Source organism: Tinamus guttatus, unplaced genomic scaffold (assembly GCF_059628265.1).
Source record: "Tinamus guttatus ecotype Peru unplaced genomic scaffold, ASM5962826v1 Tinamus_guttatus_pri_ptg000287l, whole genome shotgun sequence".
Classification (NCBI taxonomy): Eukaryota; Metazoa; Chordata; class Aves; order Tinamiformes; family Tinamidae; genus Tinamus; species Tinamus guttatus.
The window spans coordinates 5,364,117-5,382,123 of record NW_028288821.1 but is presented as its reverse complement, the minus strand read 5'-3'; the positions used below and the strand labels follow the sequence as shown (position 1 = coordinate 5,382,123).

General features: G+C 50.7%; 1 protein-coding gene across 1 annotated transcript in view; it reads right to left on the bottom strand.

Annotated features, from left to right (window-relative positions):
• Positions 1 to 827: 827 nt before the first annotated feature.
• Positions 828 to 18,007, bottom strand: part of TRPC5 (transient receptor potential cation channel subfamily C member 5) — a 50,474-nt gene continuing 33,294 nt past the window's right edge. Inside the window, exons 5-10 of the mRNA XM_010227423.2 lie at positions 16,277 to 16,599; positions 12,770 to 12,965; positions 3,156 to 3,362; positions 2,962 to 3,003; positions 1,939 to 2,028; positions 828 to 1,590 (exon numbers count right to left, since the gene is read on the bottom strand). Of these exons, the coding sequence (XP_010225725.2) occupies positions 856 to 1,590; positions 1,939 to 2,028; positions 2,962 to 3,003; positions 3,156 to 3,362; positions 12,770 to 12,965; positions 16,277 to 16,599 (1,593 nt within the window). The 3' untranslated portion in view covers positions 828 to 855. The remainder of the gene's footprint in view (positions 1,591 to 1,938; positions 2,029 to 2,961; positions 3,004 to 3,155; positions 3,363 to 12,769; positions 12,966 to 16,276; positions 16,600 to 18,007) is intronic.

Sequence of the window (18,007 nt, the reverse complement as noted above, 5' to 3'; positions counted from 1 at the left end):
AATGGGGCAATTCAACCGCTTTGCCCAAGGGCCTTCTGTGAGGAGAGCAGCCAGCGCGGTCAGGCCGAGCATGTTGCTGATGATGGCCCGCCTGAGCTGGCCCCCGTTCCGGCCATGTTGGGGGGAGCTGGGCACGGGTCTGGGTTTCAGGCAGGGAGTCGGGCAGAGGCGGCAGCGAGGCCGGGAGCTCCCAGTGCTGCTCCAGCCAGGAGCTCGTCTGCCTCCTGCGTGAGGGAAACGGGGTAAAGCAGCAGCTCACACTAGGCTCTAGCTGAGCAACAGAAGGTGCCTCTTACTCAGGAGGAGTTTAAGGGTGACAATGGTAGACAACCTTAAAAAAATAGACACAACTGAATGAAGTGTAGGCCGTATTGCTTAAAGAAAATCAAAAAGCCGGTTATGACCTGAAATCCTTTCCAAGATAATTTTTGTTATGATTCGCAGCCTCCTGCTGAGCTGCTGCGGCCCTGCTCGTCCCGCTGCCCTCAAGCAGCACATGTGGGGTGCGGAGGGGAGCACAGAGGAGCGGGCAGTGCACTGGCACGGGAGCAGCTCTCTGTGACCCCGCGTCCAATTCTGCAGGGTTCGGGCACTGCGACTGCATGGGAAGGGAGCCCTGGGGTGACTTTAGAAATGGTGAAACTTTTAATGTGGTATTAGGGAGTGTAAAAACGTAAAAGATGCAGATGGGTATAAAATAGGCTAATGTAACTAGAGTTTTACACTTTTTTTTTTTTTCTCCTATGAACTTCTTTTCTCCTATGGACAGAATGGAAATGGTACCGCTGATCCGGGTGATAGCAAACCGTTACAAATAACTAGCTAAGTTTTCTAGCAGGTGTTAGATAGCTTTACTTATAACCGTGTTGTAACATGGTCTTCCTGCCCGTCTTTCCACTTGTTTATAAACAAGTCACAAGCATCTCCCCATGAATCAAATACATCTTCCGAGGAGTCTAAAAGTTTGGAGTTAGAGGAACAAATACTGGAAGCACAGTGAAGGGAGCTGGTACAAACCCCAGGGCACTCCTTGCTCTGGCCCATGAGTCTCGTGTTCCCACTGTAGTCCACCTCATTGAGGTTAATTTCGCTTTTGGAGCAATTCTCTTCTCTCTCTCTATTGATCTGAGAGTATTTAATGTCTTGCCACATGTAGTGTGGCTGAATAACTCCATCTGAAATCGTGTACATGGGCTCCGAGTTTGTTTCGGGTACGTGTCCGTTCATCTTGGAGAATAGTAGCCCCAGCCTCTTAAAGGACTCCTTCTTGGCACTGGAGAGTCTCTGAACTCTGTTGCCGTTGCGGATGAAGGAGCGCTTACTGATCCCGTTGCTTTTTGGCTTCTCATCCACTACGTCAATCCCAGACATAGTTTTAATTAGAGCAGATACATTGAAATCTTTTTTTTTGTTGGCTACATTGAAAGACACACTCTTGGCTTTGGGTTTTTCTTCAATACCATCCTCATTTGCATCATCCTTTTGGGACACCTCAGTGCTGCTGGTAGAGTAACTTCTCCTCTGGGGCTTCCTGTTTCCCAAGAGGTCAAGAACTTCATAGCGAAAGCTCGAGATGTCCTGTTTTAATTCCTAGGGCCAGAGGAAAGCTGAGTTAGGCACAGAAGCTTTCTCACATGAAAGAACGATTGCGTTCCCCTGGGCGAATTGTTCAAAGTTATGTAAATGGCTGATACTAAATCACACTCATAAGAATACCGCATAAATCTTTCATGATTCAGTGACAGGAAAAAAATGCATTGGTAGCTCTAAGGACTGGAGACCCTCCCACGATCTTTGTTTCCAAATGCTGTAGGACCAGCCCTCTTGACCAAAATCCACCCCCAAGAAAGAAAATAAAGGTTTAATGATGTAATAAATAATGAGTGGCTGCCTGAATGACCCGGATGTAATAACTGCTTACCACAGAATAACAGTTACCTTGAAATTTTCTTCAGTTAAACCTTCATTGGTTTTGGAAGTTCTTATCATAGCTGCAACGTATCTTTTCACAAGATTTCGGATCACTTCCTGAAGGCAAAAGCAGAACAAGTGACTCAGCCACGTCTTCAGCCCAAGCTTTGCTCCTGCTGAGCTGCACTGGCTTCCTGCTAACAGGGGCTGTCCTGACTGCACATTGGAAAAGTCACTCGCCCTTAGAAACAAGAGCAACTTCTCCTAAACAGAGCACACTTTTAGAAAGGGCCGTGTTATCTTTTATCTGGAACGCTCAGTTTTTAAATACAGTAAGCCAGTGTTTTGTACAGGTGTTTTGTGTGAAAAGCGACTAATTATGGTAAACATCAATTCTTGTGGCATGTGCTGTTCAGAAAACAGAAATTGTCTTAAGGCAAATTGCTCATTGTTTTCGACAGTAATAGCCTGATAGACAAACCAATATTCTGGAAATTTTTCTTTTTCTCCACAGAACGTTAGTGTAATGCGTCACATGAGTGCAACTGCTGCAACCAGAGCTTTTAATACAGCTTTGTCCTTTTGTAAGTTGAATTTAATGAGAATTTGATGATGGGCAGGCTAAGAGTAAACAGAAACAGCAAAAATCAGCACAAGAGCAATTCCTCTTTCCTGAGCCTTCCAAAATGGAAGAAAAGCCTTAGGCTTGTTTGAGCGGGGCTTAGGGATGAGAAGGAGTAAAAAGGGGAAAAAAAGATAAAAGGGAAACAAGTCTTGAGCCTGTCTGGAACCCCTGCAGAAATGGGTGTAAGCAGGAAGGCCTGGCAGCCGGCCCTGGGGAGGCTGATGGGGAAGGTGCAGCCAGAGGGCCGGTGCCCAGCCAGTTCCACACCATTTCCAAGGTGGCCCAGGCCAGGCTGAGGTGCGGGACTACCCCACCACAAGCCACAAAGCACTTGAATCCGTGACAAGCGCAAAGACATTCTAGGAGAGAGCGAGCAGTGAGGTATTAGAAAGCAAGCAGGGAGGAGAAACAGCTGTGGGGGTTACCTGGTAATGTTGATTCTGAATCAGGTTGTCCGCGTGCCGTTCCTGGAATTAAGAAGGCACAGTTACGTTATCGGGGCCATCCTGCCTTTCAAGCTCCCAATGTCTCCTCGCAGGTTAGACTCCAGCAGGAGCCTGCGTGTCCCAGCAGAGCAAACGCCCTATGGAGCAAAGCGTAACCGCGCGTGGCTGCTTACTGTGAACGTTTTGAGGTTCTCGTGCCTCTTCTGTTCGCTCGTGGAGGTGCTGCCCGGGCACAGCTGGGTGTGAATCCACTTGCAGAGGTACCAGACCGACTTGGGACTCGGGACGATGTTAAAAGGAGGGGGCAAAGTGGCACCTTCGTCAAAATAACTCATCCAGAGCTTCGTCCGGGCAAACTTCCACTCAATGTCTGCGTGGTCCTAGAAGAGAAGGCAGCAGCGTCAGTGGGAGGCACCAGCGCACGCGCCAGCGGTGGAGGAAGGACACGGGAGCCGGTGGGGCACGGTGTCATCGCGCCCGCCTCTCTTCCAAGCACAGCCCCCTCGGGGCTGTGCTCACAACACTACTAAAGACATCTACTGGGAGCCGGGATTCAACGGGATCCAGGCTGGATTTCATGCTGTGCACCAGTGTTAAAAGTTAAGTCACTGTTTCTTATGATCTGCAGGAATTAGGATATTGGATAGAAAAGGAAGAGAAATCATTTGAATCCTTCCAGCCAAGCAGTGCTGAATGCCGCATACAATACTAGAAAAAATTAAAACAGTGAAGACAGGTATTGTTATCAGTGCCAAGTTTAATGCCAAGCTGATGGCTCTGGCATTTTAGCTGCTTAGCATTTATGCTAACACTATCTGACATGGGATTAAACTAAAAATGTGATTATCTATACAAAGTAGCAGTGCAAGGCAAGAGAAAAGGCAAATGCAAAGTGATTTGGATTGGGCAGGAAGGAGCAGAACCCCTGAACGAGCTGCTGAGAACAGAGCGGGGGCTTTGAATGATCCCTCCTGCTCCTCGTGCCTCTCCGAGTGCTTCTTCCTGTGCAGGCCTGGCCAAGAAGTGCAACGTCGCCGTTTCCAAGACAGACTCTCTGTACGAAGCTCGAGGTGCCTCTTGGCTGTGTGTCTGTCTGCGTCTCTGCTGCTGTGAGTTCTCTGGGGTTTGCAGGCTCCACCCCGCTCACTTGTGCACCTTGATGCTTTTGGCCCCTGAGCAAATCAGGAGAGAGTCCCTGGCAGCGCTTCTGTGCTGGCGATGCTCCCAAAACAGACATCTTAATTTGCCTGCGAATGTCTTTGCGTGCCAGGAAGGCAGCGTTGTCGTTGCTGGAGCTCTGCCTCGTGCTTGCAGCAGTGAAGTCCTGTGCGCCGAAGGACGGCGGCTTTGCCAGCTCTGCTCCTGGTGCCCAGGGCTGCGCTCGGTGCCCGGTCAGACCTCGCGCCCTCCCAAAGCCTCTGGCCACTGCGCTGGCTCCGTGCGTGGCCTCAGCGACCACCAGCCGCCCTCCACACGTCGCTGCATTTCCACAGCACCAGGGGGTCAGGCTTAAGTTTTTGGTGAGCTCCTGTTTTGCACTGAAGCTCTGGCCCAGGTTGGGCATCCCTGGCTCAGCTGGGTCCCAGCCACCATGTCCTCCCCCAGGCTGCATGGTGCAGTGGGTTAGATGACAACTATATTACAACATTTTCAGTCAGCCAAAGAAACAGCCCCATGAGCTCTGTGAGTGCGGTCCTGGGGATTTCATGATTTACCTCCCAGCTTGGGTTTCGCTGTCCCCTCTCTGAGCTCCTGTTGCTCCTGCCCCTGTTCTCACCACCATTTCCTCTCCAGCGCCGCTCACGTTGCAGCTACAAAGCGCTCTCCTTCCAAGACAACTAAATTTGCGAGCTCGGAGAACACCTGAACTCCAAGAAACCATCGCTCAGCTTCTCTGGGCGAGAAAACCGGCATCAGTTACTAGCACAGTGCAACTGTGTCATCCCGGCCACGTAATCCTGTTGCAATCGCTGCCATTTGAAGCAAGGAATAATCCCCACGCTAAGATTTCCCTGGGGGATGCTGAGGCCGTTTCCTGGAGCAGTTGTGCGGATTTTCTAATTTGGTCAAAGTGATGTGTTCACAGATGTGCCAGAGTTCAAATAATTACCTGCTACACTAATTACTCAGGATAATTCCAGCATAAATCTCCATCTTTATCTCTGTGCAGGAAATCTGTTGTTTACACTTGGTTAAGTGCTTTTTATGCAGCCTCCCCTCGCCCCGCTGGCCACGTGGACCTGCTCGCGCGTCCCCGGCGGGTGGCAGCCTCCGACCCAGCGCCCGTGCCCGGCCGTGGCACCTCCTACTGCCCTGCAGCTCGTGGTGCCGCGGAGCTGGTAGGCTGGGGAGAGAGCCCAGACTGTCTTGTGTCTTGGCTGAATGCACCAGGAGCCGGCAGCAGCAGGGGCAAGATATTTGCTCTGGCTTTCCAGCAGGCTAATGCAAAAACCTAAAGGCCTGTGTATTTTGAGCAGAAAGCCTGGCAGGAGGAGGGCCAAGGGAAATTAATCTTCGCAGGACTGACACAGGCAGCCTCTCTGCAGTTTGCAAGGTGCTAATTTTGCAATATGTGCTGGACAGGCTGGTAAAGACATCAGCAGAGCCTGGGGGTGTAATGGCCAGCTCAAAGACGCAAGCAGCAAAATCCAAACAGAATCTCCGAGGTTAATAATGCTGAGTATTTTTAAAGCAAATAGGCTTCTTACAAAGAAAAAACATCTATGAGGAAAAACGGGGACCCACAGAGCCAATTAATGCAGCTGCCACTGACAGCAAGCGGCTGCGCTTTCAGAGACGGGTGACACCCTGAAGGATAAGAACTTAATGGGATCCGTCTCCAAAGCAAGGCCAGAAGAACGATGAGCAGAGGCCAGTCTAGCCCCAGCAGGAGCAAGTGGAGCGGTCAGGGAATGGGGGAGCCCGGGAGGAGATGAAAGTCCTGCCTAGCACCAAATCCCACCCGGGCGGCACTGCGGCGAGAGAACCATTGACCATCGCTTCCCTCTGGACAGCTCCATTTTGCCTGGTTTTCCCAGCTCCAGGGAATGATTTGGCTTGTGCTTGGAAAATGCACACGCTAGCATGGCCGCTATTTATACCTTCCAAGTGCAGAATAGACTTGGTAATTAAAATCTTTGTTATAGCTTGCAGTGCACTATATTGCACAAAGTATTTTGATTGTATATATCAATTACCTTTCATCTCTCACCAGCACGTTGCCTAGAAATAACTGTGAGCTAATGAGAAGGTCAGGGAATATTATTTTTGATAAAACACAGAGAACTGTGAATTGTGCTGTTTTTAGTGCAGTTAAATTATTTAGGCTGACACCCTTCCTTTCTTCTTCTTCAGTCCTATTCCAGCAAAGTTCAGTTGTTATTTCAATAGTCAAATAAATCAGAGCAGTATGAAGGTCATGTAGACAAATAGTTCTCTAAAGAACTGCAGCAGGAAGAAGCAAAGTGGAAGATATTGCCCGGCTTTGTTCTCCTGTATCCGTTATCTCACTGCTGATAAGGGACTTTTCTTCACGCCAGAAGACAGACTGATAACACCCAAGGGTGCTGATAACGGTAACGACCTGCAGCTACATCAAAACTGAGTAATTCACACAGGCCAGGCAGAAAAGGAGGGCCAAGAAGGGCTGTCTAACCCGAAGAGCTGGGTGCCGATGGCTGCATTAGTACCCTGGCAGAAATGCACTTGGCATCACTTGCTCTCCCACAGCTTTGAGTTCTTTTTCTTTGATCTTTTCCTGTGCAGTCTGTCAGCCTGGGATCTGAGCTTTCCAGGGAAGAGGAAGAATTTTGTTGCTGGCCAGGTGGGAGACAGTTGCAAAGGAGAATCAGATACTTTTCTCACATCTCTTCCCCCCCCCTCCCCCCCCACCAAAATAAGCTAGTTCTGAGCAGCAAAATCCCAGTTGAGCTCTGCATGTGAAAGGACGGGGATCACTGGAATCCCTAGGTGATCTGCTTTGGGCCAAGAAGCCGCTGCATCCTGCTCGGGCTGCGATCGGGCACCGGGATGCGCGGGGCGAGCGGTGCCGCGAGGGCTGCAGCCCGGGCAGCCACACACTGACCACTTCACCTGCATGCAGTGCTGCTTCCCTAGCTCAGGAGCCCCAGCTTCCTCACTGGATTGTGACGTGTTGGGAAGACGGCCTGTGAAACTTGGGATTCACAAAGTTGTGTTTCAGGGGATTCTTTATATAGCTGTTCCCATTGCTCAGCCTCAGGTGAGAGGTTCTCCCAGTAAATCCCTTTTATTTCTTGGTTCCCTTTATTTTCCTAGAAAATATTTTTTCCTTTATCTTCCACTTACTCTTTTTTCTTCTGCCGTTCTTGTACAAAAGTCCCCTTGCTGCAGAGGCATACGGTAACGCTAATTGAGCTTGTCAGCTCTAAATAAAAGATGGGGCAACGCAGAGGGCTGCAGCCGACGCGGTTCCATCTGGATGCTTCAACTTGGATCACGCAGCGAGAGCAGAGCTTGCTGTGACGCTTGGCATGCAATGGGCAGAGAATCATTGACCTGTCAGGCAGGGCACCGGGCTGTTGTCTGCAGCAGAGAAAAAGGGACCCACTGGGATAAATGCAGCAAATTTCCTATAAAGTGTCTTCTGTCAACCAGGGGGCCCTGTAAATTGCAAACTCATCTTGATTTCTCCTTCGGCCTGCTGTTTCCACTGCTCCAAATAAACCCCAGAGTGGCTGGGCCGCTGTTGTGCATAGGCTCAGATAAATATCTGTTGCTTTTTTCTTTAAAGATTAAAACAACTGCAGGAGTTAACCCTGTGATCCCGCTGACTACTTGTGCTGGCAGCACTTTTGGTCGGGCCCTGGAGAATGAGCTTTGACCGGTCTAGCAACAAAGTCCCCATCACTGCCCGCAGAGTCGGGCGCACAGAGCCGTCCGCTGCCTTCGGGGCTCTGCAAACCCCGGGCAGCATTAACCACCGCTGCGGGTTTGGTGTTAGGCTGGAGGCAGCAAAGGACCACGAGCCTCCAATGAGCACCAACAAGAAGCTGTTGGGATCACGGATATCTGCGGAGAGACCGCAGGGCTCGTTGCATCCCGCGCCATAAAACTGGGGCCATAAAACTGGGGGAATTGCTCATATACAGGCTGACAACTTCTCCATGCAGCCGGCTGGCTAAAGAAGAGCTGATTTGGGCTGACTTTGGAGCTGATTCGCTGCACAGAGGCCAAGCAAAGCCACCACGCTGGGGCTCTGCAGCTCTGCATCTCTGGCTAAGTTTTGTGCTTTGTGAGGTTCTGCCTCAGCAAAAGCCCTGGGTGATAACGTGGCAGGTTGTGCAGGCAGGGTAAGTGCAGCATTTTTTGACAGTCCCCATGGGTTGCAGAGCGCTGGGGAGGGGACCTGCTGCTGCTGCTGAGGATTAACGCAGGCAGCAGGCGCCGCCACCGCGGCGTCCAGGGAACGCGACCGGTGCTCGGGCTGGGAGAATTGCTGCCTCTGTGCAGACAGGGCAGCTGGACACGACTGCCTTTGGGAAATCCAGCCTCGCGCTGGAAACAGCGTGATGGGCCATTGAAAAGCCTTTATATTCCTTGGTGCTTTAATTCTTAAGCTCTCTCCTCTGCAAAAATCAAGAAAGCTCCATGCACAACATCCCTAAATTTAAAGTCAACATTTCCTCAAAGTGTTCATTTATTTTTAGCTGCACGTACCAACTGTTCCTGTTTACTATACATATGCTTTTCTGTTATACAGAACATTCCCCCCCAAACGTGCTAATCCACCCTGTTTCATTCCATCATTTAAAAACGTGCTCCTATTTTGGTGTCTTATTTTCTATAATCCGAACCCTGGCAGCTGTGTGTCCGATGGGTCGCGCTCTGCTCTCAGAGATACCCCTGGAAACATTAAACCTGTCAACATCATTTGCAGTTGCAGCTGCCCAAGATGAACCAGCCTTCAAAGAGCAGAAACAGCACCCAGCAGGAGGGACAGTCTAACAAAACCATTTTGTAACTTCATACATACTGGTAGCGTGACGTTATTATGCTGACAAAGCAGGTACTCCCTATATTACACACTGGGATCGGTCACACTTCCATGTACACTAGTTCGGGGCAATGGTTCTCAGACCTGCCTCGGTGTCTGCCATCCCCAGGCACTGAGCTGCTTTGTTTTTTGGCTAAACCATGATGGTTTATTTAGCAGTTGCAAGTGCTTACAACTCTCCTTAATATTTCAGCCAGAGGTGCTGGTCTGTGCCACTGACTCCAACCCGCCTGCATTCCTCACCTCGGGGTCAATCCCCAGGGTCTTCCTTCTGCAAAAGAAGGTCTCCAAATCCCATGGATCTCACCTCCCTGCACTGCTGGCTGTGCCAGGGTGGGATTGGTGGGGCAGCCCCAGCGACTAATTCCTGCATGACTTCCCAGGTGTGTCCATAAGGAACGTGCTTCCAGGAGACACCTGCGGGCTGCTATTCCCTGCCACATGCCCTGTGCCGAGGACCCTGGAGAGACAGACATGCTCGGGCATCACTAACACCTGCCAGCAAGTGGTTTGGAAAGAAATACTGCCTGGCAGAAGGACTCTCCTCCTTCAAGGGCAGCCAAGTGGCAGTGCAGTGAGAAACAGCCTATGACCCGCTGTGTCCTCCTCACCCGCTCTCTTCCTTCATGCCGCTTCTGAGGGATGGGGCCATGTGGCCACTGCAAGACAAATTCCACTGCCCTTGCCCTGCTCGTGGTGACAAATGCCTTTTGGACTCACGGGGTAACAGTGCTTGCGCCACCTCAGGGAAGGCATTGTGATGAGGCCGAGCACGTGACGTGTCGCACCGCGACGCAGCCCACGCCACGCGGCCGCCTCGTCTCGCCTTTGGGGTTCGCTTGGCTCCTCAGGGAAACGCGGTGTCTCCCACAAGCCACTCTTGGCAGTGGCTTGGCAAAAGTGAAAAGCACAGGCTCTGTGAAAAGAAATCGATACCAAAATTGCTTCGGGGTACTCCCAGAAAATATATTTCTTGAAGTCTGAAATAGCTTAGTCAAAAATATCAAAAAAAAAAAAAAAAGGAAAAGTTCATGCTGTTCTGTGAGTCAGGAGTCCGTAGCGCGTCGGGGAAGTTTCCTCTTTGCCTGCCTTGCTCTGGGTTCTGCCGACGTGCCGCGGTCTCATGCTGAGCGCCTGCAGCACTTAATTAACCACGGAGCCCCGAGCTCCCTGCTCGGGAGCCATGGCAGGAGCCTGGGAAGAGGAGCCTAGTTCTGCTCCCTCTCACTTCACAGCAGAAGGAGCTGAGATCTGAGACAGTGGAGAACAGCTAGCCTGAAGGCTGCTAAGGCAGCAACATCCTCGGGCCTGGAGAACAGGAGGAGAGGGGCTGTTCGCACTGCATTAGTGCTGCTGCCTCGTTAGCAAGTGGAATTAATTAACGCTGCTGCAGGGAAATCAGCAAGTGAAGATGCTCTCTCCTCCCTGGCGTTTAGCTCATTTTGTTTCTCTCCGGAGTCCCGCACACCATGAAAGGTTTCCTACCGATGCGCGTTGGAAGAGGACCTGCACCCCACGCAGAGCCTCCCCGGCCCTGCGCCCTCATCCCTCACTGCAGTAGCTCATTCCGGGTATGTTCAGTCTAACAGAAACACCAAGAGGGAGAAACGCCCAGTTCAGCAGCCCTGGCACTGTGGATCGGTCAGGGGTAGAAGCGATTACACTATGTAAAGAGAGAGCAAAGAAGACCCACAGCTGGAGAGCTCAGCATTATTAATGAGCTGTTTTCTTCAGGGAGGACATTGATGGACACCTGCCCTTGGAAGACGCAAGCAGCGAGCGCATCGCTGGGAGCGCGCGGAAGCGGCGCCCTTGGAGAGCAGGCTGCGCCTCGCACCGGCACAGGCTGCGAGGCCGGCTCCTGCCCCTGAAAATGGCACTGTCCTCAGCAGGAATCGCTGCGTGGCAGCTTAAGTGACAAGGAAACATTCCCTCATGATTCCAGGGTCATTAATTTGAGCCGGGGCCTCATGCCGCATGCCAAGTGCTTGGCTGTGCCCAGGGGATGCGGTGAGCCCGGCCAGTATCCCCAGACTTGTCACAGGCAGTGTCTGTGCACAGAGTTGTTTCCACCGGTGACCTCCGCTCTCGGCATCGTTCAGCAGGAGCAGTTCCCTGCTGTCAGTGGTCACGCAGGGGCTCTCCAATACGGGGCTGTTCCTGGCTTGCCTCAGCGGTACTTGGGAGAGCGTGAGGAGAGCTTGGCATCCCATAGAGTCGCAGATCCGTTTATTCTTACGGCAGTCTCAGGCTTGGGCTTTGTGTCAGTGGCAAGCTGAGATGATGGCAACATGGCGAGGGCCTAGAAGAAAACACGGAGCTTCTGTCTGCACCCTGCCCCTCATCCAGAGTCCCACAGACACGAGGGCTGGCGCTGCACAGTAGGAAGTGCTCAGAACACTGACACAGCTGCCGAAACAGCGGTGCCGCTGCGGTACACTCTCTGGATCCTTGCTAGCAAGGCCAATGCCCCTGTTTTTCTTGTAATTTTTAACATGATAAAGATCAGAGGCTCAAAAGTATCACTGATTCAATTGAATATGTGCTCTGTTTGACTAGATAACTGAATTTAGGAGCCACTTGAATCAGATGATCAACAACAACAGGGAACCGTTCAAGCAGGCAGTCAGTATGCGGCTCCATGTGCTTCAGCCCGGAAAGGAATTCATCCAGACATTTCCCCAGAGATCCTTCTGGGAAGTTGGGAGTGGAAGTAATCGGCGAGCTGGTGCAGGGTCCTTTTGCTCTGTTTTATTGTCTGTCTTGTTCTCTACAGTAGTCAGTCTCCCATCTGCCTCTATTTCTGAGTGACCAGCTGAGGACACATATAACTTTCCTAACTCTTGCTTCTGCTTGCCAAGGATCTCACACTTCATCAGCTCAGTGTACGAGGTCTGTTGTGTTGGGAAGCAGAACTGGAAAGAGCCCACGGGTTTATTGACGTGCTGTGGACGTGAGCTCCTGCGTCCTCCTGTCCTGCTGAGGAGCAGTTTATCTAAAGGGCCTTGAGCTGCCGAGCTGTGCTGCTTGACTTTTCAATCCACTGGCAAATTTAACCATAAATGTCCAGACTGGCTTTTAGGTACATAGGATGGGATGAAAGCTCAGAGCAAGGTTTTGGACATGAAGCTAAAGCTGACTTTGAAGCTGGCTCTACAGCTAAGGGGCTGCCTGGGGCCAGAGCCAACCTGCCCAGGAGCTGCTGTGCCGTCAGGACACGCCGGCCTGCGGATCAGCAGAACTGCGTTGAGCTCCAGGCGGAGGCGATTTAATTTCAGTGGGAAGATGAGGGAACAAAAAATTACAGGACTAGGTTCTTGACACACATGATTTCAAATGGTTAAATAATAATAGAGCAGAGGAAGAAAGCTATCAAACATACTTTAAAAAAAATCCTCAAGTCAGAAAACAAAGCACGTTTGGAAGCAGTGGGAAGGCTTCCGCTTACACCCCCTCACTGCTACGAAGGAAACCAGCTGTTAATGACAAGGTGATCACTGAAGTTAGTCTCCAGGAGAAGACAAGAGCAGACCAGAGAGGAGAAGCCTTTTGCAGACAGGCAGCACTACAACAGAGCAAAGCCTCCCCCACGGGCCTGATTCAGCCTCCTGGGTGGGAATTCCAGCTCTTGGCTTTGGAGACGCGGGGTAGCATGGTTGCAGCCTCCTGGGAGACATGCACTTGCTGCAAGCCAACCAGGGGAGACCCCCGGGGAGCAGAGACAGCAGGAACAGGGAGAAGGAGATAACTTACGGCAATGAGCTGGTAGGAGTTGTTCATCATGGCTATGAGCATGTTCAGCAGCACGACCAGGGAGATGACGTTGTAGGTGCCAAACATCGTGGCCCCGACAAATTCCGTGAACTCATGTCTGGCTTTCACATTGGTGACGTAGAGATTCAGCAGGCCAAACACAGACCAGAAGAGTGACTGGAGGGTCTCAAAAAGTCTGCAAAAAAAAAAAAAAAAAAAAAAAAAAAACAGATTGTTATTTGGCTACCTGACTCCAGGGAACAGAAAGCACTTAATGGCTTTAGGAGCTCTGGACCTGTTGAGGTTGGATGTCCTGCCATGTGAGAGCTCTGTCAGTGCTACTGGAAGCATTGCCGTGCTGGGAGTGCCCTACTGGGAGAACAATGTATATTGCCCCAATTATGGCAATATTGCTATTATAAAGTGAGATAACCTCTCCTAATTAAACACTGCCTTCATCGTTAGCCGCTCTGCCAACTAACTGGGGCGCACTGCCTCAAGCACGTCATGGCCAGGGTTAAACCGTGCTCAAGCAGGGAGCAGCAGGAGGAAGGAGCTGCGAGAAATCGCATCCCCTCGATCCCTCTGCTCGAACAGAGGCTGAGAGCCTGTGAGTGCCCCTAAGTTGAGCAGGCCAGTGTGCTAGGAGCCTGCATGTAGCCCAGGGCCCTGGCTTGCACAGCAGCTCCCACCACCACCCAGCAGCACCCTCAGCCCCCTCCGGATCATGAGGGATCACTAATGACTCAGATCAAGGAGAGCCACCGCTTAATTCAACCAGAGCCGACCTTGCCGTGCTTGGGCGCTGCGGAGATCGTGCCAGGTCTCTGCTGGCTGCGGACGCAGACAAGTGACCTTTCGCCGTCACGTCAAATACATCATCAGCAATCTAAATAATTGCTCTGTTTGGGCATCTTTGTTTTGGCTTTCCAAAAAATGACATTTCTGTCATCAGAGAAACGACATTTATATGCCTGCTTAAGAGTTTCCATTTTGGCCTGGGGTCAGTAGATATTTTCAAATGCTCCTACTAGAAAATCAATAAAAACAGATACTCCGTGTGACACCCTGGGGATCTGGCCTCCTGGCACCTACATCCCGTGGATCCCAGTGTGTTACTGGGGGATTCAATTTCCTTCTGTTTAGCAGACATTTTGTGTTTTTCACTAGCCAATATTATAAAGACTCTTTCGAGCAAAAACCCGTGCTCCCCAAAGCCCAGCTGTTAGGTTTATTAAATGAGTGAGATAGCAGTTAAATAAGGCTTAGCCAAAGAATGCTATTTCTTTATTAAAAATAGAGGAGGCCTCGTTAACTCTTAACGTGTTTTAACTAATATTAGTAAAGCCGCTGATGGGACTGGACGCTCTGGGGAGACCGGGCTTGCGTGCTTGCGTGAAACCCAAACCAGTCTCGGAGGGGATCAGTGCGTTGCTCTGACATGACAGCACCGAAGCCTGGGGTAGTGCTTGGGCCTGAAGCAGGACGGCCAGAGGACACTGCGGCCTCCTCTTCCTCCGTGTGCCGGCTGCTAAACCTATTTGAGAAGCTGCTCTCCGAGGGATGGGAGGCCAAGGCACGAGGATGAGAATTATTCATGGCGTCACCACCTTACTGCCACAAAGCACAAGTGCATCTCCACGATGCAGAAATCTCCCTCTCCAGCACAAACACTGAGCCTGGCGTTGGGGCGTGGTAGGAAGTAACGCGTGGGCAAAGGGCCGCGCGCACGGCCGGCGTTTGGTGCCTTCACAGGATCAGGGCTCTTTGTGCAGGTGCCCAGCCCGGCTGGGGTCCTGGGGGACTGACTGGGGCTTTGTGGCTGCTTCCTGCACGAGGGAGGGATGCGAGCAAGGCTGAGGCAGCGCCAATGGCCCCTGGAGTGTGTGGCCCTGTGTGGCTCCGCGGCCGAGTGCCAGCGGGTCCCTGGGGAACTCATAGCCAGCAGCGACGCGTTTAGGAATACGCTAAATGTTTCATTAAGCAAGGCTGGAAGGAAAGGACAAGTGCCGAGCGCGCTGCCCCTGCCACAAGAGCGCAGCCCTAATGGGTCCCCGGCAGCCGCGGCAGAGTTGAGCTCCTTGGGTGCCGGCTGCGTTGGCGCCCGTCCTCAGCCTCCTCCCGGGGCTCTGCATCGTCCCAGCTCCCCAGACTTTGTCCCTTCTCGGAAACTTGTCATTTCTTTTCTCCCCACTGACCAAATGTTCTTTTTCCCTAGCTGGGCCGTGCTGCTGTTGTTACCTCCACTCATCTGATGGTAAAAAGCGACCGTTGGCAACGAGGTGGCTCCAAAGGGGGAGGCAGGAGGGGAACGGAGCTGCTCACCACCGCTCCAGGCAAACGGGCCCTGGCGCCGAGCTGGGGCGCTGGACCCGTCCTGCGCTCGAGGCTGCACCGAGCCTGCCAGAAGCAGCAGCATTTCCTAGTTAATTCGGTGCAAGGGCCACACAACACATTGTTGGGGATTCAAGCAATTAAAATAGAAAAAAAGACTGAAGTCTTTAATTCTGTTTTTCATTAGCGCAGCGCAATTCCATCCACTTCCTCCAGATATGGATGGAGAATTAATGAGAATTAATCAAGCCGGCGGCGTTGCTGCTCTGCCGGGGAACTGGCCCGCGGCTCCTTGTTCCCGTGGCTTCATGGCTTTCCAGAACAGAGGCGGTGCGCCCAAAGCCCTCCCTAACCTCAAGCCCTCAGCTGAGGACAGGCAGAGAATGACTGGGCGCCAGGAGAAGTTTGATTTAATTTAGCACGGAGTGGTGGACAACAATCCTGCTCTGCTTGCTCACGGGGCGCAGGCCTTTCCTAGACGGCACTTTATTTACTTCTTTCCCCATTGTGTTTTTAAGTATTGTGCAAGCAGCGAGAGCAATTGGATGTGGGCTGATTATTATAATTATTTCCACTAGTAGTAATTAAAACAAATACATTAGAAAGACAATGCGTGTTATTTTGCAGCATGTGCTATCTCTTTCAGCCCAGCCAGCTGTCATCGCAGCCATTTCCATGCCAACATCTCAGCAAAGAACCTGTACTTCCAGCAAAATGGATTTCACTGTGATTTTGGTCTCTCCCAAGGGAATTGGAGAAGCCTTCAACATCATGGATATATAAAATGTATGTATATGTGCGTGTGTGCTTGTGTGTATGTAACAGGTGAGAGTGCTGCTATTGCTCTAGCACATTGGTTTTTCTTAAAATTTTTAACGCTTATCCCTTGTCTCCTATATTGCATTAGCTACCCCAGAATCAGAGCACTTATTTTGGCAAGGGAATATCCATTTTCTAAAATATGCTGCAATTATGCATTGATCACCGTAAAACTTCAGCCATGGCAGTACAAACAGCCCATCGTGTTGACAGACTCGCAGCCTCCCTACGCACCGTGTGGCTCACCCCGCTGCGAAGCCTAAGCAGAGGCTCCTTGACAGCCAGTGTGCCAAGGGAGGCAAAACGGGGGCAGCGCAAGTCAGCATTAGAAAGGGGAAGGAAAGGCTGTCTTACGTGGAGAAGGCATTATTCTGTTTCTCACATCGGATCCCCTTGCAGTTGTTGGGCTCCTCCGAGGCACTGGTCTCGTAATAAAAATAAAGCTGGTTCAGTCCGTTGGCGAAAGCCAGAAGCACCAGACAGTAGATAAAAAGGAATTTGAGGATGTCTAGCAGCATGCGTCCCAGAGAAATCTGCAAGGGTCCCAGGTGTGAATTTGCTGTAAACAGGGATATGAGGCGCAGGGAACTTAAAATGTTGGATATTGCAAAGAGGGCTTCTGCGATGAGCGTCGGGTGCCACATTTCCCATTCCTCCCTTGGACGAGAACCGTTATACTGCAAGAAATAACAAGGATATAAAAGTGAATTATGTTGTAGTTGCTTTGAGATAGCTTGAAATGTCACACCTGCTGAAACGAGTGCGTTGTGCGTAAATGCTAACTGGGTACTGATGAGGGAAGAAGTGCTTTTCAGCTCTGTGTCTCAGCACCAGACTAACATTCAGGATTCAGGCTTGAAGCTGAGTTAACATGGGCTCAGATTTAGCTTTAATGACCAACTCCCCTGCCAGATTCTGTCCCCTTGATACGGATAGTTTTGCAGGACCAGTTTTCCTCGAGGTTGTTTGGCTGTGTTGGGTTTATCTAACCTAACCGTAGCAAACACCCACTGCATATGCAATGCAAGGGAGGGAGCAGGGAGGGCAGAGGGAAGGCACCGAGCTGTGGAACACGAGGAGTGGGTGCTCTCCTTCCGTAGTAATCTCAAAAAAGTGCCAACAGCCCAGAACCAAAATGCTTCCTCCATATTAATTTTCTTATTAGTTAATTTGTCACAGCAATTTTAGGAAAGCTGTTAAAGCAGAGGTCGTAATTACAGCTGAAACAGTGGCTACATTTAAGTGCATCAATTATAAAATTAACTCGGTTTGTAACGCAACTGTAAAGGCAGAGCATTAGCTGACTCAAGGGCAGCCTGACGCAAATAGGTACCACGGAGCTGCTCCCATGGACGTAGCCACGCTGGCCTAGCGCGGCTCAACAGAATCAGGCATTTTACATTCAAGGAATTGTTTACCCCCTTATCAGATGCCTCTGTTCATTTAACAACTAGAAAAGGGCAAAAATGTACTTACAATAATACAGTCAATAATGTAGCCAGAGTGTTTAGGGCTTTTAAAATCATATTTGTACCTTTTAAAAGGAAAGGTGTAATATCATGCTGGTCTGACAGATGAATTTGTAAGTAGTTTCCATTTAAATCTGAAGCTCCGATGTACATAGCTGGCATTTTTTAGGGCTGGAGCTAAAAGCATGCTGATGTCTCTGCGTTAAGCAGCTCGGATATCACACAAAGGCATTTCAACATAACCTCTGATTGCTTCTGACATTTCCAAACTGTTCTTTATTTTATGAACATCACGGACTGACTTTCTTCCTTTCATTTGGAGATGCCTCTTAAAATGTTTGCAAAGGGGCCAACATTTTTAACCCTTTGCCAGCCCCGGCAGCAGGAGGCAGGCGGTGATGATGAGGAGGGTGATTGTGCCGTTGCTCTCCTTGCCCTTCCGCAGCCTGGCCGGACACTCAGCCCTGTGGCTCTCTGCTCGGGTTCATCACTGATGGCATACAGAGGACCATGGAAAGCTCTTTCTCACATATATTTTTAAAGCAACTTTTTAGGGTCATGCTTTGCCCCTCTGTAAACTGACTGCACATCCCTGCTTGGAAAGCAGTGGTCACTT